Source organism: Nycticebus coucang, chromosome 8 (assembly GCF_027406575.1).
Source record: "Nycticebus coucang isolate mNycCou1 chromosome 8, mNycCou1.pri, whole genome shotgun sequence".
NCBI classification, from domain to species: Eukaryota; Metazoa; Chordata; class Mammalia; order Primates; family Lorisidae; genus Nycticebus; species Nycticebus coucang.
The window spans coordinates 42,575,719-42,596,659 of NC_069787.1; the positions used below are offsets into that span (position 1 = coordinate 42,575,719).

The window sequence follows — 20,941 nt, forward strand, 5'->3', positions numbered from 1 at the left end:
AAAATTAGAAACATAATTCTGATAGTGGGGCTAGGAGGAGCTGGAGAAGGAAGCAATTGAATGAGAAAATCTACTTCCTCAAGGGACTTTATTCTAGTCCTTAAAACTAGGCTTATATTTCTTCATCTTCTTCCTTTATGTTGACTGTTTAGATTTTATTTTTAATGTACAATTTATAAATTTTAGTTTTCTAATATTTTATTATGAAATTTTAAACATACAGAGAAGTTGAAGAAATTTTACAAAGCATACCATTTAGATTCTAGTGTTTTACTATAGTTGCTTAATCACATATTTATCAATTCATTCTGTTTTTCATTTTTTATTTTAAGAACAATTAAATTTAAAAATCAACTTTATTGAAGTTTAGTTTATCTACAATAAAATGCATCCATTTTAATTGTAAAGTTAAATACGAGTTTTTAATTTAATTTTTTATTTTATTTTTATTTTTGAGACAGAGTTTCACTCTATTACCCTGGGTAGAGTGCCATGGCATCATTGCTCAGAGCAACCTCAAACTCTTCGGCTCATGTGATCCTCTTGCCTCAGCCTCCCAAGTAGCTAGGACTACAGGCACCCGCCACCATGCCTGGCTAATTTTTATATTTTTAGTACAGATGAGGTCTTGCTCCTGCTCAAGCTGGTCTGGAACTCCTGAGCTCTAGAAGTACACTCACCTCACCCTCCCAGAGTGCTAGGATTACAGGTGTGAGCCACCACACCTGGTTTGAATATGAGCTTTGATAAATTTCCACAACCATGTAACCATCACTAGAATCAAGATAGAGAACATTTTTACCATCTTAAAAAGTTTGTATACTATCTTGGTCAATTTTCTACAACATTGACTGCAGGCAACTGCTGGCTTGCTTTCTGTTACTATAGATTCAATTTTTCTTTTCTAACGTATTATATAAATAGAATCATACATATGTACTCTTTTGCATCTGGTTTCTTTTATTAGCATAAAGTTTTTAAGATTTATTTATGTTGTACATATTGGTAGTTTATTCCTTTTATTGCTGAGTAGTATTTCACTGTATAGATATATGGCATGTTTATCCATTCTGCATTTGATGGACATTGTTTCCAATTTTTTGGCTGTTATGAATAAAATTCTTTTGTATACAAGTTTTTGTGTATATATATGTTTTCATTTCTCTTTCTAGGTATTGCTGGATGGTATGGGAAACATCTATTGAACTTTTTTTTTTTTTGAGACTGAGTCTCATTATGTTGCTCTGGGTAGAGGGCTGGTGGCATCACAGCTCATAGCAATCTCAAACTCTTGGGCTTAAGTGATTCTCTTGCCTCAGCCTCCCAAGTAGCTGGAACTATAGGCGCCTGCCACAATGCCTGGCTATTTTTGTTGTTGTTGTTGTTGCAGTTGTTATTGTTGTTTAGCAGGCCTGGTCCAGGCTCAAACTTGCCAGCTTCAGTGTTTGTGGCTGATACCCTACTCACTGAGCTATGGGAGCCAAGCCACATCTATTTAACTTTTTTTTTTTTTAGAGACAGAGTCTTATTTTATCACCCTCGGTAGAGTGTGGGTGGTGTCATAGCTCACAGCAACCTCCAACTCCTGGGCTTAGGCGATTCTCTTGCCTCAGCCTCCCAAGTAGCTGGGACTACAGGTGCCCGCCACAACACCCAGCTATTTTTTCTTGCAGTTTGGCCGGGTTTGGGTTTGAATCTGCCACCCTCAGTATATGGAGTGGGTTCCCTACCCATTGAGCCACAGGCGCTGCCCTCTCTTTAACTTTTAAAGAAACATTTAACATTTTATTGCATTTTATTTATTTATTTTTGTTTGTTTATTTATTTTGAAGCAGAGTATCACTCTGTTGCCCTGGGTAGAATGCCATGGTGTCATCATAGCTCATAGAACCTCAGTTTCTTGGGATCAAGCAATCCTTCTGCCTCAGCCTCCCAAGTAGCTGGGACTATAGACAGCGGCCACAATGCCCAGCTAGCTTTTCTATTTTTAATGGACATAGGGTTCTCGCAGTCTCACTCTTGCTCAGGCTGGTCTCCTGAGCTCAAGCGATCTGCCTGCCTCCAGCTCCCAGAGTGCTAGGATTATTGGCATGAGCTACCAAACAAAACATTTTACTTTTTAAAAAAGTTGTTATACCATTTACAATCTCACCAGAGTGTATGAGACTTCCAGTTCTTCCAGATCCTCTTCAACCCCTGCGATTATCAGTCTTTTTAGCATCAGCTATTCTATGTGTATGTTCGTATCTTATTGTGGTTTTAATTTGCATTTCCCTGATGACTAATGATGTTTAGCATCTGTTAATGTATTACTTTCCATCTGTGTATATTTTTAAAAACAAAGTGTCTTTTAATTTTATATTTTATTTTTCTATTTTACTGTTGAGCTTAAATGGATGTATTTTATTGGGCTATATTATTATAATAATTCTTACTGAGTTTTGAGTTCTTTATATATTGTATGTAAGAGCTCTGTCTGAAATATGTTTTTTCAAAGTCTTTCAAGGAGCATTTTAAATTATAATTAATTCCAGCCTATCAATTTTTTTCCCTTTTCTTTCTTTTTGTCGTTGCCTAGAGTTTGATATCATACAGTTTTTTCTCTTAAGGTTCATACTTTTTTTGTCCTATTTGAGAAATCTTTTCTTACTAAATGATCATAATGATTTGCCCTTATGTTTTCTTCTAGAAGTTTTGTAGTTGTTGCTTTCATGTTTAGGTCTATGACCTATTGTAAATTAATTTCTGTGTATGATGTGGGATGTGGATATACAGCTGTTCAGAACCATTTATTGAAAGTATTGTCTTTTCCACATTAAATTATCTTGGCATCTTTATTGAAAACCAGTTGACTTTATGTTTATGATTCTATTTTTAGATTCCCTATTATTTTTCATTGATTTATATATCTATTCATATGCCAGTTCAACACTGCCTTGATTTTTGTAGTTCATTAGTAAGTTTTAAAATCAGTAGTGTAGGTTCTCCAACTTTGTTCTTTTTTGAAATATTTTGGCTAGTCTAGATCCTCTACTTTCCCATATAAATTTCAAAACCAGCCTGTCACTTTCTAAATATAAGCCAGCTAGAATTTTGGTTAGGATTTCATTGAATTTCTGAGAGAATTTGGGAAGAAGTGCCATCTTAAAATTGAATCATTTAATACGTGACCATAGTATATTTTTAAATTTATTTGGACCTTCTTTAATTTCTCTCAACAATGTAGTTGTAGTTTTCATCGTACAGGTCTTGCAAATATTCTTCTAAATCTATCCCTTAAAATGTTTCAGGTTTATAGAGGATGAGGCAGGTGCCTGTAATCCCAGCTATCTTGGAGGGTAAGGCCGGAAGATAGCTTGAGCTCAGGAGTTGGACAGCAATCTAGACAACATAGCAAAACTCTGTCTCAAAAAAAAAAAAAAAAATTCAGATTTACTTGATTTTCTTGTTAATGGTATTGTTTTTAATAGCGATTTGATTTGCATTCATAGTATATAAAAATACAATTAATTTTGTATATTGATTCCGTATCATGAGACCATGCTAAACTCACTTCTTGGTTCTAATAGCCATCTTTTACAAAGATTCCTTAGGATTTTTTTTTTCTTTTTTTGAGACAGTCTCACTTTGTTGCCCTTAGTAGAGTTGCTGGGGCGTCACAGCCTCAGCCTCCCAAGTAACTGGGACCAAAGGCCCATGCCACATAGGGCCCATACACATAGCTAATTTTTCTATTTTTTTTATAGAGACAGGTCTCTCTCAAAACTCTGATCAGGCTGATCTCAAACCCTTGGCCTCAATTGATCCTTCTGTTTCAGCCTTAAGATGCTAAGATTACAGTGTCCTAGTGTTTCAAATAATTCTCTGGGGGCTTTGTTAATTTAATCAAACCCAAGCTCTTTTGGAGTATCAGTTCTTTTTTAAAAAAATTTATTTATTATTAAATCATAGCTATGTATATTAATGCAATCACAGAGCACCATACACTGGTTTTATATATCATTTGACATATTTTCATCATACTGGTTAACATAGCCTTCCTGGCATTTTCTTAGTTATTGTGTTGAGACATTTACACTCTACATCCAGTAAGTTTCACATGTACCCTTGTAAGACGCACTGTAGGTGTGATCCCACCAAAGGATCAGTTCTTGAGGTCAGTGTGTGTGTCTGATATTTGTTCTAACCCCAGGGCGACGCCTTCCAACATTCTCCTAACCTGGCTGTCTCCCAGAATCTAGTCTGATCTTTACCAAATCCGTGAATCTCCTCATAACTTTCGTCTCCCCCAACTTCCAGTTTTTGAGAGCATATTTAGAGTTGAACTTCTCCGTGACTTACTGCAAATGAAGTCAATTTTATGGGAAAAGATTGGGAGCTATTTATGACATACTTCTCCTCCACCCCCAGGCAAAATCTTTAAGCCAGGGTTCTGAAACTAGAATTGGAGATAGCAACCTTGTTTTTCTCTGAGTGACACTTTAGGAGCTGAACACTTAATGGAATAGAGGGATAGTAGTGTACGGTCCTTTTAGTCTGCTCTCTTAATGTGGAACCATAACTTTGCTAACCAGGGTAAGTGTGATGGTGGACCCAGTATTCTCAATGACATTATATCCAAGGTAGAACCTCTGTTTTATTAGTGGGGGGTGGGTGAAGCAAGGGTACACCCACCTCCTTAATTATACTCACCCAGAATTCATTTCAGCAACAAGTATTTAAGCCCTCCATCTGGAAGTGTAGGAGAGAATGAACCCTTTGTTCTAGAGTGCACAAGTCTTGAGTGCTGTTTCTTCCTTACTGAGTGGGAAGGGGCACAGAGGAAGTGGTTTAGGTTCAGATAGTTTCACTTCTCTTATCAAATTTTTCTTACCATGGACTCTCTTAAATAGATGTTTCTTTATTTTTTGTATACCCTTATGACTATTTCCAGAGACATTACATTCTTGTTTTGTTGTTTGTTTGTTTTATTAAATCATAGCTGTGTACATTAATGCAATCATGGGGCACCATGCTGGTTTTATATACAATTTGAAATATTTTCATCAAACTGGTTAACATAGCTTTCCTGGCATTTTCTTAGTTATTGTGTTAAGACATTTATATTCTACATTTAGTAAGTTTCCAATGTACCCTTGTAAGATGCACCATAGGTGTGGTCCCACCAATTACCCTTCCTCCACCCATCCTCCCACCTCCCCTCCCTTTCCCCTTTCCCCACATTCTAATGTTATAATTGGGTTATAGCTTTCATATGAAAGCTATAAATTAGTTTCATAGTAGGGCTGAGTACATTGGATATTTTTCTTCCATTCTTTTTTTTTTTGTGATTTTTGGCTGGGGCTGGGTTTGAACCCATCACCTCCGGCATATGGGACCGGCACCCTACTCCTTGAGCCACAGGCGCCGTCATTTTCTTCCATTCTTGAGATACTTTACTAAGAAGAATATGTTCCAGCTCCATCCATGTAAACAAGAAAGAGGTAAAGTCTCCATCTTTCTTTAAAGCTGCATAATATTCCTTGGTACACATATACCACAATTTATTAATCCATTCTTGGGTTGATGGGCACTTGGGCTTCTTCCATGACTTAGCAGTTATGAATTGGGCTGCAATAAACATTCTGGTACAAATATCTTTGTTATAATGTGATTTTTGGTCTTCTGGATACATACCTAGTAGAGGAATTGTAGGATCGAATGGCAGGTCTATTTTTAGATCCCTAAGTGTTCTCCAAATATCTTTCCAAAAGGAACGTATTAGTTTGCATTCCTACCAGCAGTGTAGAAGTGTTCCCTTTTCTTTTTCTTGTTCCTTTTTCTTTAGAAAAATTAGCCAGTTGTGGTGGCACATGCTTACTCAGGAGGCTGAGGCAAGAGGATCGCTTGAGCCCAGGAATTTGAGGTTGTTGGTGAGATATAACAATATCATGGCATTCTAGCCTGGGATAAAAGAGTGAGACTCATAGATGTATGGAACAGAATAGAGAACCAAGAGATGAACCCAGCTACTTACTGTTGTTTGATCTTTGACAAGCCAATTAAAAACATTCAGTGGGGAAAAGATTCCCTATTTAAAAAATGGTGCTGGGTGAACTGGCTGGCGACCTGTAGAAGACTGAAACTGTACCCACACCTTTCACCATTAACTAAGATAGGCTCTCAGTGGATTAAAGATTTAAACTTAAGACATGTTGTTTGTTTTTTGAGACAGATTCTCACTCTGTTGCCCAGTCTAGAGTTCTGTGGCACCAGCCTAGCTCACAACAACCTCAAACTCCTGAGTTCAAGTGATCCTCCTGCCTTGGCCTCCGTAGTAGTTAGGACTACAGGTGCCCACTACAAGGCCTGGCTATTTCTATGTTTTTTAGTAGAGACGGGGGTCTCACTCTTGCTCAGACTGGTCTTAAATTCCTGAGCTCAAATGATCGTCCTGCCTTAGCCTCCTCGAGTGGTAGAATTACAGTCATTAGCCACCACTCCAGGCGTAAATCCTTGTTTTTAAAATATTTTTCACCACTTTCACTAGGGGATTGGTTCATAGAGCTGACATGTCATCAAGCTGGAAGTCTCTCCTGGCTTTCTTTCTATAATGTCTCTTTATCTGGCTTATTTTAAAATTTTCTCCTTTGTGTTACCTTTTAGCTATTTAAATGGGAAGTATATTGGTATTGTTCCTTTTGTATTTCTTCTGAATGAGGTTTGTTAAGATTCTTAGATCTGTGGGATTATTGTTCTCATCAAACTTGGAAAATATTAAGATATTATTTCTTCAATTTTTTTCCTTTTTGTTCCCATCTTTTTCCCACTCTGGAATTCCAATTACATGTGTGTCAGACTGCTTGATGTTATTCCAGAGGTTAATGAAACTCTGTGCAGAGTTTTCAATTTTTTTCTTTTATACTTCATTTTGGATAAATTCCTTTGCATCATTTAAGTACATTAATTCTTTCTTCTGATGTTAAGCTGTTGTTACTCATATTAAGTAAAAATTTCATTTCAGATAGTGTATTTCTTTGGGGGGAAATTTTATTTTCACCTTATATATTCATCTCAAGTTGAATGAATCAAGTTGAGATGAATATACGTTCTTTACTTTTTTGAACATATTGAGTATGTTTTTATCTTTTTTGAGTACTTTTAACATATTGAATATGTTTTTATCTTTTTTTTTTTTTTCTTTTGCAGTTTTTGGCCGGGGCTGGGTTTGAACCCGCCACCTCTGGCATATGGGGCCGGCGCCCTACTCCTTTTAGCCACAGGCACTGCCTCGAGTATGTTTTTAATAGGCTACAGGGAGGCTAGTCTGCATCATGTTGGCCTACTATCTAGTGCTTTTCTATTTTTCCTCCAACACTGTTGCATTTTTCATGTATAAGCTTTGCATTTACTTTGTTAAATTTATTCCCAAGTTTCGGGCTGTTCATTGATAGTGTCTAGAAATACAATTGTTTTTTGTATCTTGATCTTACATCCTGTAGCCTTGCCAAACTCATTTATTATTTCTCATATTTGTGTGTGTGTGTGTGTGTATTCCTTAGGAATTTCTTTGCACAATATCCTGTCATTTGCAATTGTGATTGTCTCCATTTCTGACCTAAATACCTTTTATGTATTTTTCTTGCCTAATTTCCAGGCTAGTACTTTTAGTACAATGTTGAATAGAGGTGGTGATTGTGGATATCTTAACCTTGTTCTTGATCTTAGGTAAATATTAATTTTTTCACCATTAAGTGTGATTTAGGTATAGTTTTTTCCTAAATATGCCTCATATCGAGTTCTCGTCTATTCCTAGCTTAAGTGTTTTTATCATAAAAGATTGTTGGATTTTGTTAAATGCTTTTTCTGCATCTATTGAGATGATTATATTTTTTCTAATATGCTTATGTTTAACCTCACTTGGTATTTATGTGTGCATGAAACTATATTATGAATTCATAAATTCATTATTACTTCTAGAAAATAAGAGATGGTATATATTCAATCCTTTATAATTATGGGAGATCAATTTGAGGACCCTCTATAGACATACTATGTTAATTTCTGATATACTGTAGTGGTTAGTGTGCCTGGTTTGGGGGGAAATTTTAAAATTATGAACTATAACATCTACAGAGATGAATTTACATGATGCTTGTGATTTGTGTAAAAAATAAGCAACAGGGTAGGGGTTATTATGGATATAGAGAAAAAAAGATTGGCCATGAGTTGCTAATTGTTGAACCCGGATCATGAATACATTTTGTCTACTTATGTATATTTAAAATATTGCTTAATATTTTAAGCTTAATAAGGCAGGCACAGAGGCTTAAGAAAAGCTTAATGAGGCCAGGCACAGAGGCTTACTCCTATAATCCTAACACTCGGGAGGCAGAAGTGGGAAGATTGCTTGAGCTCAGGAGTTGAGAACAGCCTGAGCAAGAACAAGACCCCATCTCTATTACAAATAGAAAACTTGGGAGACTGTAATCTCAGCTCATTGGGAGCCTAAGGCAGAGGCCAAGAGTTTGAGGTTGCAATGAGCTATGGTGATGCCACTGTACTCTACTTGTTGCTACTTGACAGAGCAACACTCTGTCTCAAAAAAAAAAAGTTTAATGTAAGCATGAAATATAATATATAAAAGAGTGTATAAAGTGTATTTATGTAGATTGATAGGTAATTATAACTTAGATAGTAGTAACCCCATTGGTTAAGAATTAGAACTTTGCAGCCCTTCAGAAGCCACCATATGTCTCTCCCCAAATTATAACTTTCTTCCATCATTATTGGTAACTATTATCATAACATTTCTTGTTTTCCTTTACAGTTTTACCACCTATGTGTACATCCTTAAATAATTAGTTTTGCCCACAATAATTTTATATAGAAGACACATGTATTATAGTGTATATAGTATATTGTTTATGCATTTTTCTTCTTTCATCATAATGAAGTTGGTTTAGCTATTAAGAAGTTCATCTATTAAGAAGTTGGTATAAATTCCAATATCTTGGATGTTTGGTACTAGCAGAATACAGTATTTCTCTCCTTCTGGATTTTCTTGTCTAAAATAAAAAAGTTCCTTATACAGAAGAATCTCCATAGTTGACCACCTCCCTACATTGACTACCTCCTTAAGTTGACCTAATTTTCATAGACTGGACATGCACCACATGGTTATGTCACAATAGGAGGCTGAATTATGTTGACAACTTCCATACGTTGACCAGTTTTTCACATTCCCTTGGGTGGTCAACTTACAGAACTTTTATTGCATTTCTTTTCCTAAAGATTGAATTAGAATCTTTAGTGAGGCATCAGTGATAGCAAAAGTAGATATTTATCTGCTACACACATTGTCACATCATATGGGTTTATTTTTATTTATTTATTTATTTATTTATTTATTTATTCTGAGACAGAGTCTCACTTTGTCACATTCGGCAGAGTGCTGTGGCATCACAGCTCACAGTAACTCTTGGGCTTAAGCCTTAACTCTTGCCTTAGTCTCCCAAGTAGCTGGGACTATAGGAGCCTGCCACAACACCTGGCTATTTGTTGTTGTTGCACTTGTCATTGTTGTTTAGCAGGCCTGGGCTGGGCTCGAACCTGCCAGCCTTGGTGTATGTGGCTGGTGCCCTACTCGCTGAGCTATGAGTGCTGAGCCCATATGGGTTTATTTCTACACAAAGAGAAATGGGTTAAATTCTAGGGATAGTTTAGAAAAATAATTATGGAGAGAAATTTTACCTTGTGTTATGTTCACATTTTGATGTTATCAATGGCATTGTACTAATATTTACTTATAGATTGGCAAATTATTTTGTGAAAAGATAAGTGAAAAAAATTGTGCAATTAAAAAAATTTTAGTTATTTAGCAAAAGGAAATGAGTTCTCATTTATATGATTAAGAGTTTCAACACAAGACATTAGTATAAAATCACTGATGAATTATAATATTCTAATCATTTTTAAACATCTTTTTTTAAGTTTATAGAAAAGTTTTTCAGTCTTGCCTCAGAAATAATGCTTTTGCCTCAGTGGGTTCATTACCCCATGGTGCGTTTGGATTGTGAAGATTTGAAGACAGGCCTGACAAATAAAGCAAAAACCTTTGCAAACATATTATTAAATGACATAGCTTCAAAATATAGAAAAGAAAATGAATCGTAAGTAGAATTAATTCCCAAACTCAGTATTATGGGACTAAATATAATTTTTGCTAAAATAACTCTTGTTCCTCCATAGCTGCTTCCTATGGTTCCTTTGTAAGCCTCGTCAGGCTGAGTTCTTTTTCTTTTTTTTTTTTTTGGGAGACAGTGTCTCACTATGTCACCCTCACCATAGAGCCCTGTGGTGTTACAGCTCACAGCAACCTCCAACTCTTGGGCTTATGCGATTTTCTTGCCTCAGCCTCCCAAATAGCCGGGACTATAGGCACCGACACAATGCCCAGCTATTTTTTTGTTGCACTTGTCATTGTTGTTTCAGCTGGCCCAGGGTAAGTTCAAACCCAGCCTTAGTGTATGTGGCTGGAACCGTAACCACTGTGCTATAGGCGCCAAGCCAGAGTGAGTTCTTTTTTTAAATTTGAGACAGAGTCTCACTCTGTTGTCCCAGTCTAGAGTGTCATGGCGTCAGCCTAGCTCACAACAATCTCAAACCTCCTCTGATGTCAGGCAATCCTCCTTCCTCAGCCTCCTAAGTAGCTGAGACTACAGGCGCCTGCCACAATGCCTGGTCATTTTTCTATTTTAGTAGAAAGGGTGTCTCACTCTTGCTTAGGCTGGTCTGGAACTTCTGATCTCTAGCAATCCTCCCATCTTAGCTTTTCAGAGTGCTAAGATTGCAGTTGTGAGCCATGGCACCTGGCCAGTTCTTTTTGTTTGGTACTGTTTAAGAAAAATTTTAAGGCAACCCAGGGTTAAAAAAAAAAAAAAATTGAAGTAAGCCAGTATTTGAATACAAACTGCATAATAATGAAAAGAAGATAGAGCTTCTATGATATTGGGCAGTTCTGGGATCATTCCCGACCTCAATATTTATTTGTTGTAAAATGGAGACAATGATATTTACTTTGCTGGATAGCTATAAAATAGGACTCATAAATTAGTAGAATGCCGGCTAGTGTGTTAGCTAGTGTGTCATGCATATGTTTTACTCATTTCACACTGTTTTCTTCTGTTTAAACAGATTTAGGATTTGCCATCAATATTTTAAAATTAGATTCATACACACACACATACACACCCTTTATATTTCTTACTTTTCTAAAAAATTGGAAAGACCATGCCATATTGGGCCTGCAGTGGAAACTGAAGCTAAGAAACAGCTTTCCCTTTTAGACAAGGAATGTGTATTGTGATTTGTTCACCCAGTTATCAAGCCTCATCATCCATTTATCTAACTAATTTGTTACCTGTGTGGCCCCAAAGGAATCTGAGTTTATAACTTCTATAAAGGTTAAAACTGATGTATGTATAGCACCTATCACAATATCTGGACATGGTTAGCTATTATGTTTATTTTCCTGGAAGCAAAGTGAGAAAATTCTATGCTTCAGAGTTATAAAGACCTGACTTTGAATCCTAACTCTGACATTAACTAGTTTCCTAACCCTTGGCAAGTTGTGTAGTTTCCCTGAGCCTCTGTTTCCTACTATGTTAACTATGGAAAATAATACTGTCCTTGGAGTACTGTTAGGATCACAGTTGGCATCTGTAAAGCATCCAGCCTCTTGCCTGGCATAGAATAAGTACCCAATAAATACTTAAAAATGAATAAACAAATAACTGACTGTCAGAGAGTCAAGTGTCTATCAGGCATGCTTTGTACAAAAGTATACTTCACAAAGAGCTATCAAAGAGGTTAAAGTATTAGACCTCATCCCTTTCTTGAGAGTTTTAACCAGTCTCATGAGTAAGAGCAATGACGGTGCCATAGTTAGTAAAAAGTGGTTTATATCTGGTATAACTTTTTTTGATATTTATCTTTATAATTTCTTTGTTTTTTCTGGAAAATTTTATTGCTTCCAACAAAATAACTATGTTTTATTTTAAATGCATGATATAAGAGCAACTGAAAAGTTCCGTTTTCTCTACCTGGTTCATTCTTTAATTCTTTCTTGTTTAAATTCTGTAGTTGAGATAGATAACATAAAAAAAAAAGAGAGAGATAGATAACATCAAAGGAAGGAAATGTTTACGCTGGGTTAAGTACAAGGTTGTTAAAGAGTAATTTGGTTACTTTGTAGTTTGGTATAGCATCTGCTTAGACCACCTTGCTGTCATCATTTTGTTTGCTTCCTTTTCATTTGTTGAAATCTCTCTCCCCAGGGGATTCAGATCCCCAGGAGGATCATCTGTCTATATTAATTCTTTCCATGCCCAATATTCAAGATTTTACTATAAAGTCCTGGATGACCTGAGTCTTGCTCACCTCTCAAACTTCATAGAAGGTCCTCTTCATTGTATTCACCCATACTGACTTGTTTGCTATTCCTACAGTATGCCAAGCTTATTGCCACTTCCAGGGCCTTTGATGTTTTTTCTTCCCAGAAAACTCTTTTCTTGTTATTTGCATAACTCACTTTTTTTCTTCTCTCCCCTTGAATATCATCTCCCTAGAAAGGCCTTCCCTGACCACTCTGTATAAAATAATGGCTCCTTCTCTACACTCCATCATTCTTTTCCCCTTTACCTTGCTTTATTTTTATTCACAGGGCTTTTTACTACCTAAAATGTTGCATATTTATGTGCTGCTTTTGTCTCTCTCCTCAGCTCAAGTATAAGCTTTATGAGGACAAGGTCTTGTTTGCTACCATCTACAATGCTTAGAACTTTGCTTAGCACAGTATAGGTACTCAACTGTTGATAATGAATGAATAAGTATAATTTCCCACCTATATTCTCAAATTCTTGTATGAACTAAAATTTATTTTTAAAATGACTTACCTCTTCTATACTTTGTTCTTATCTTTTTTCCTGATATTCTAGTAATCACATGATAATATAGATATTTTAAGGCACAGGAGAAATATTCTATGAAATGTACCTTTAGCTGAATAAGGTCTATAGGATGGATATGTACGTTTATACTTACATACATAGGATATTCTAAGAGAATTGTTGATTTTTATGTTCTATGCCACACTGCTTATCCGGGTATTCAAGAGGGTTGAAGAGATCACTAATTTGTTTTAAATATGCCACAATTTCATATGAAAAATATTATCTTACTTTTGTAGATTTTATTGATATATGGTTTATACTGAACTGTATCAGATAAACTTAAACATTTTCAGATATCTTAGTGAATTAACCAATTATTTTTAGGATATAACAGTATTTATTTTTATAATAATCATAATAGCACGTTTATTGAATATGATATAACATTAATTACCATAAGTGTAATAATGCGGAGTTTTATGTCAGTATTTGCAGTGAATTTGAGGCAATTAAAGAGCGTGCTCTAAAAATCCCTGAGACAACAGAGGAAATGATGGATATGATATCTTACATAGAAAGAGCCCGAACTATAGGAATTGTAGAGTTGAGTTCAAGGATCCAGGTAAAAAATTTTAATTTACATGATTTGAATAGTTCTTTTTTTAAGTGTGAAATATGATATACATATTGAAGATGTGTAAAACATATAGTTGAACAAATAGTCTTTATGTGAACAGCTGTGTTGCTACCACCCAGGTCAAGTAATAGGATATTGCCAGCATGCCAGAAGGCCTTTCTGATCACAGCATCTTCTCTCTCTCTCCCCCTCCCTTCTCCAGAGGTTTCCATTTGATTTTTACAGTAGTCATATCTTTTATTGTCTTTAGTTTCACCAACTGTGTGTGTACCCTAAACAATATAGTTTTTAAAATATACATTTTTTTCAAGGGGTGGGCATTAGGGAAAAAGTTAAATATATTTTTTCTTTTCTAGTATCTACATTTCATAACATGCTTATGTCTTCTCCAGAACAAGGTTATAGGTGTATTCACTATATTTTACTCTCTTTCTTTGTTTAAAAAGCCATAAATTGCACAGTTTTAAGTATTGTGAAGTAAACAGCCAGTAATTACCACCCAGAGAAAGAAATGGAACCCTGTCAACACTCTAGATGTTCGTCATTATCCCCTTTTCTGGATGTTAGCACAATCTTCACTGTTATAATAATTATTTCTTTGCTCTTCTTTATAATTATGTAATCTAAATATGCATTTCTAACCAATCTACTGTATTTTGTCATGTATGATACTCACTTTTTTGCCCAAATTTTTGAGGAAAAAATAAGGGTGCACATTATGCATGGGTAATACTAATTCCTTATCGACATAAATTATTTTAATTATTTGATTTATGCTTATACATTAAAAGTATAACTCTAGAAAGCTATAATGATATCCATATGTAAAATAATATCCTGGAAGTGGTATCCATATGTAAAATAATACCCTGAATTACAGTAATTATTTTGTTGAACTTATGACAAACTTGCAAAGAAAGCCTTTTTTGGCTAATGAAGAGTGGCGTATTTCTCTTTGTATACTTTAGGTGGGAGCTAGCAATCTAGCTAATATTTTAAAAAAATTCCTTAATAACACAAAAAAACAAATACTTAAATATAAACAAATAAAAATTAAAACAAAACATTATTTCCCTAAAAGTTTGGGTCAAAAACATGGATGTGCATTATACCTGGCAAAATATGGTAGTTAATTTGTATGTGATTTTGATCTTTGTATAAAGGGAATCATACAGTTTGTATATTTTTTGCATCTTGTCAGCATTATGTTAGCTCCTTATCTTTAGTTTGGTTTTCTTGCTATCTAGTATTCCATTCCGCATTGTATCACTATAGGATTTATTTTTATTTTTTTTGTTTATTTTTTTTATTAAATCATAGCTATGTACATTAATGCAACCATGGGGCACCATACGCTGGTTTTATAGACTGTTTGACACATTTTCATCACACAGGTTAACATAGCCTTCCTGGCATTTTCTTAGTTATTGTGTTAAGACATTTACATTCTACATTTACTAAGTTTCACATATACCCTTGTAAGATGCACCACAGGTGTAATCCCACCAATCACCCTCCCTCCGCCCACCTCTTCTCTCCCTCCGCTCCCTTTCCCCCTCCCCCATTTGTGGATTATAACTGGGTTATAGTTTTCATGTGAAAGCCATAAATTAGTTTCATAGTAGGGCTGAGTACATTGGATACCTTTTCTTCCATTCTTGAGATACTTTACTGAGAAGAATATGCTTAAGCTCCATCCGTGTAAACATGAAAGAGGTAAAATCTCCATCTTTCTTTAAGGCTGCATAATATTCCATGGTGTACATATACCACAATTTATTAATCCATTCGTGGATCGATGGGCACTTGGGCTTTTTCCATGACTTAGCAATTATGAATTGGGCTGCAATAAACATTCTGGTACAAATATCTTTGTTATGATGTGATTTTTGGTCTTTTGGGTGTATACCTAGTAGAGGAATTATAGGATTGAATGGCAGATCTATTTTTAGATCTCTAAGTGTTCTCCAAACATCTTTCCAAAAGGAATGTATTAATTTGCATTCCTACCAGCAGTGTAGAAGTGTTCCCTTTTCTCCACATCCACACGAACATCTCTGGTCTTGGGACTTTGTGATATGGGCTAATCTTACTGGAGTTAGATGATATCTCAAAGTAGTTTTGATTTGCATTTCTCTGATGATTAAAGATGATGAGCATTTTTTCATTTGTCTGTAGGCTGTGCGCCTGTCTTCTTCAGAGAAGTTTCTCTTCAAGTCCCTTGCCCAGCCTGCGATGGGATCTCTTGTTCTTTTCTTGCTTATACATTTGAGTTCTCTGTGGATTCTGGTTATTAAACCTTTGTTGGAGACATAACCTGCAAATACCTTCTCCCATTCTGAGGGCTGACTGCTTGCTTTACTTACGTGTTCTTGACTGTGCAGAAGCTTTTTAGTTTGATCAAGTCCCAGTAGTGTATTTTTGAAGCTGCTTCAATTGCCCGAGGAGTCCTCCTCATAAAATACTCTCCCAGACCGATTTCTTCAAGGGTTTTCCCTGCACTCTCTTCTAGTATTTTTATAGTTTCATGTCTTAAGTTTAAATCTTTAATCCAGTGACAGTCTATCTTAGTTAATGGTGAAAGGTGTGGGTACAGTTTCAGTCTTCTATAGGTTACCAGCCAGTTCACCCAGCACCATTTGTTAAATAGGGAATCTTTTCCCCACTGAATGTTTTTAATTGGCTTGTCAAAGATCAAATAACGGTAAGTAGCTGGATTCATCTCTTGGTTCTCTATTCTGTTCCAGACATCTACTTCTCTGTTTTTGTGCCAGTACCATGTTGTTTTGATGACTATCGGTTTGTCATAGTTAGTCTAACTAACCATAGTTTCCTGGTTAGTTTGAGGTCTACCAGTTTCCTGGTAGCGTGATTCCTCCTACTTTGTTTTTATTTCTGAGTAATGTCTTGGCTATTTGAGTTTTTTTATGATTCCATATAAAGGGAAGTATTGATTTTTCAAGGTCTTTAAACTATGACAGTGGAGCTTTAATAGGGATTGCATTAAAATTATATATTGCTTTGGGTAGTAGGGACATTTTAACAATGTTGATTCTTCCCAGCCATGAGCATGGTATGTTTTTCCATTTGTTAATATTTTCAGCTATTTCTTTTCTTAGAGTTTCATAGTTCTCTTTACAGAGATCTTTCACGTCCTTTGTTAGATAAACTCCCAAATATTTCATCTTCTTTGGCACTACTGTGAATGGAATAGAGTTCTTAACTGTTTTTTCAGCTTGACTATTGTTGGTGTATATATATAGGGTACCGATTTATGAATGTTGATTTTGTAACCTGAGGTGCTGCCGTATTCCTTGATCACTTCTAAGAGTTTTGTAGTAGAATCCCTAGTGTTTTCCAGATATACTCATATCATCTGCGAAGAGCGAAAGTTTGATCTCTTCTGACCCTATATGGATACCCTTGATCGTCTTTTCTTCCCTAATTGCAGTGGCTAAAACTTCCATTACAATGTTAAAGAGCAGTGGAGACAATGGGCAGCTTTGTCTGGTTCCTGATGAGTGGAAAGGATTTCAATTTGACTCCATTCAATACGATATTGGCTGTGGGTTTGCTGTAGATGGCCTCTATCAGTTTAAGAAATGTCCCTTCTATACCAATTTTCTTAAGTGTTCTGATCAGGAAGTGATGATGTATATTATCAAAAGCTTTTTCTGCATCAATTGAGAGAGTCATATGGTCTTTCTTTTTTAATTTGTTTATGTGCTGAATTATAGATTTACAGATATTGAACCAGCCTTGAGACCCTGGGATAAAACCGACGTGGTCATGATGTATAATTTGTTTGATGTGTTGCTGGATTCTGTTTATTAGGATCTTGTTGAATATTTTTACATTTATATTCATTAGTGATATTGGTCTATAATTTTCTTTTCTTGTTGAGTCTTTTCCTGGTTTGGGGATCAGGGTGATATTTGCTTCATAGAATGTGTTGGGAAGTCTTCCTTCTTTTGCTACATTTTGGAATAGGTTGAGTAATATAGGTACTAGTTCCTCCTTAAAGGTTTGGTAGAATTCTGACGTGAAGCCATTTGGTCCTGGGCTTTTCTTTTTAGGGAGGTTTTGTATGGTTGATGCTATTTCCGAACTTGATATGGGCCTGTTCAACTTTTCCACTTGGTTCTGGCTAAGTCGTGGAAAGTGACATGCTTCCAAGTGTTGGTCAATTTCCTTCAGATTTTCATATTTCTGAGAATAAAGTTTCTTGTAACATTCATTAAGGATTTTTTGAATTTCTGAGGAGTCTCTTATTATTTCGTCTTTGTTGTTTCTGATTGATGAGATTAGAGATTTTACTCTTTTTTTCCTGGTTAGGTTAGTCAAAGGTTTATCTATTTTATTAACCTTTTCAAAAAACCAACTTTTTGATTTATTGATCTGTTGTATAATTCTTTTGTTTTCAATTTCATTTAATTCTGCTCTAATTTTGGTTATTTCTTTTCTTCTACTGGGTTTGGGGTTGGAATTTTCTTGCTTTTCCAGTTGCTTGAGATGTCCCATTAAGTTGTTAACTTCCTCTCTTTCCATTCTCTTGAGGAAGGCTTGCAGTGCTATAAATTTCCTTCTTAGAACTGCCTTTGCGGTGTCCCAGAGGTTCTGATAATTCGTGTCTTCATTGACGTTTTGTTCCAAAAATTTGGCAATTTCCTTCTTAATCTCATCTCTGACCCAGCTATCACTCAGCATAAGGTTATTTAACTTCTATGTTTTCATATAAGTATGCAAATTTCTATTGTTACTGAGCTCAACTTTTATTCCATGCTGGTCTGAGAAGATGCAAGGAATAATTTCTGTTCCTTTAAATTTACTGAGGTTAGACTTATGACCTAAGATGTGATCGATTTTGGAGTATGTTCCGTGGGCTGATGAGAAGTATATGTATTCAGTTTTGTTGGGATGAAATGTTCTGTAGATGTCTGCTAAATCCAAATGTTGGATGGTTAGGTTTAAATCTAAACTTTCTTTGCTCAGCTTCTTATTGGAGGATCTATCAAACACTGTGAAAGGAGTGTTGAAATCTCCAACTATTATGGAGCTGGAGGAAATCAAGTTGCTTATGTTTTTTAATGTTTCTCTTATAAATTCAGGTGCATTCTGGTTGGGTGCATAGATATTAATAATTGAAATCTCATCATATTAAGTATTACCCTTAACAAATATGAAGTGACCATTCTTATCCTTCCTTACTTTTGTTGGTTTAAAGCCTATTGTATCTGCAAATAAAATTCCAACACCTCCTTTTTTCTGATTACCATTTGCCTAAAATATGAATGACCATCCTTTCACCCTGAGTCTATATTTGTCTTTTAAGGTAAGATGTGACTCTTCTATGCAGCAAATATCTGGCCTGAGTTTTTGTATCCAGTCAGCCAATCTGTGCCTCTTTAGAGGACAGTTTAAGCCGTTCACATTAATGGAGAATATAGATAAGTCTGGTAAAATTTTGGGTATCGAGTTTTTCGAAAGTCCAGTGGACATTTTTAATCCTTTTATCATTGTGGAATTTGGAGTTTGATCAAAAGTTTCTGAGTGAGTTTACTTTTGTGGTAGAGGATTGGGCTGGTCATTATGGAGGATAGGTCTGAGAATATCCTGAAGAGCTGGTTTGGTTATGGCAAATTTCTTTAATATATGAATGTTATTAAAGTATTTAATTTCTCCTTCATGAATGAAACTCAGTTTAGCTGGATACAGGATCCAGGGTTGAAAGTTATTTTGCTTTAGGAGATTAAAAGTCAATGACCACCCTCTTCTGGCTTGAAAAGTTTCAGCAGAGAGATCTGCAGTCATTCTAATATTCTTCTCTTTGTAGGTAAGGGATTTTTTTCTTCTGGCTGCTTTCAGAATTTTCTCCTTCATGTTAACTTTAGTGAAGTTAATTATGCTATGCCTGGGGGATGTCTTATTGGGATTGAGTTGTGCTAGGGTTCTGAAACTGTCTGCTATCTGAATTTAAGAATCTCTTGGCATGTTTGGAAAATTCTCTTTCATAATTTAATGGAGAAGGGCCTCTGTGCCCAGCGAGGCCACTTCATTCGTTTCAGGGATTCCAATGGGGTGGATATTAGCCTTCTTCGAATTATTCCAGAGCTCTCTGAGAGAATGATCCGTTTTGCTCTCCATTTCTCTTCCTGTTTGAGAGTTTGGGAGCGTTCAAAGGCTTTGTCTTCAATGTCAGAAATCCTTTCTTCTGCTTGCTCCACTCTGTTACTGAGGGCTTCTACTGTATTTTTCAGATCTTTGAGGGCTGCAAATTCTTGCTTTAGTGTGTCAGAATCTTTGGTGGCTTTGTCTTTAAATTCGTTAAATTCTTGAGACAACTTTTGAATTTCTCCTTGAATTTCTAATTCCGAATTTTGAATTGCTGCTCAAATTTCTAATTCCAAATTTTCCTCCATTCTATTAATCTTGTTTGCAATCCAAATTCTGAATTCGATTTCTGACATCTCGGCCAGCTGTTTATGAATGGGATCTTCAGTTACATCTGCCATATCTTTCTTTGGGGGGGTTGATCTATTCTGGTTATTCATGTTACTAGAGTTTTCTGATTACCATTTGCTGATTCCACCCCATGATTGTTTTACACCATTTGATTTTTCCCCTGGAGCTTTGTCGAGGACCTGTACAGTGCTATGGCCTGAGAAACTGGGCCCTGTTTGGTGTGATGGGGCTAAGTGGTTCTGTCTTATTTTCAGATGGTTTCTGTTAGACCCTAGTGAAACAGTTACTCTGGGTTGAAGTCTCAGCTGTGGAGAAATACCAGTAATTAAGTCACCCGCCCCCCCCCCCACAGGCAACAGTTGGAGAAGGAAAATCAAACCTTCCTACAACCACACACCCTGGGCACCACCTGAATAGTACTCGGGCGATTGGCTCAGTTCAAAAGGTCCAAATCAATTGTCTCAGTCAGCACCTGTCTCAGGTGGGAGAGTTTAAAAGGTCTCTGGCAACTGGATCGCAGGGGTCTTGTGACTACTCTGATAGCGCTTGCTCCAGTGCTGTGTGGAGTCAGGAGGACCCACCCAGCAAATAGATCAGTCTGGGAAGGTTGATGCCTCCTTTCCCGCCTTGTCCCTCTGTCACACCCAGTCACTGATAGCCCCGCAGTTGGCTGACCCAGTTGCCTGTAGTGAACAGATTCTCCAGGGGGTTGCACCTGCCTGAATCACAAGGAAATCTATTTCTGAAGAGCCAGGCCACTGCTCTCTGCCTGTATCTAGCAGGGGGAGGTGAGGCCTGACAACCTTGGGCGCTTGATGGAGGCTGGGAGGTGTTCACTCAATTCTAGCCCCGCCCCTGATTGATGTTACTGACAGAACAGAACAGAACAACTTTGCGGGAATTTGTTTCT

At 36.2% G+C, this 20,941-nt stretch overlaps 1 protein-coding gene across 1 annotated transcript in view; it reads left to right on the top strand.

Annotated features, from left to right (window-relative positions):
• DNAH12 (dynein axonemal heavy chain 12) overlaps positions 1 to 20,941 on the top strand; it is a 305,069-nt gene that overhangs the window by 55,764 nt on the left and 228,364 nt on the right. Inside the window, exons 12-13 of the mRNA XM_053600535.1 lie at positions 9,973 to 10,151; positions 13,419 to 13,554. Coding sequence (XP_053456510.1) covers positions 9,973 to 10,151; positions 13,419 to 13,554 — 315 coding nt within the window. The remainder of the gene's footprint in view (positions 1 to 9,972; positions 10,152 to 13,418; positions 13,555 to 20,941) is intronic.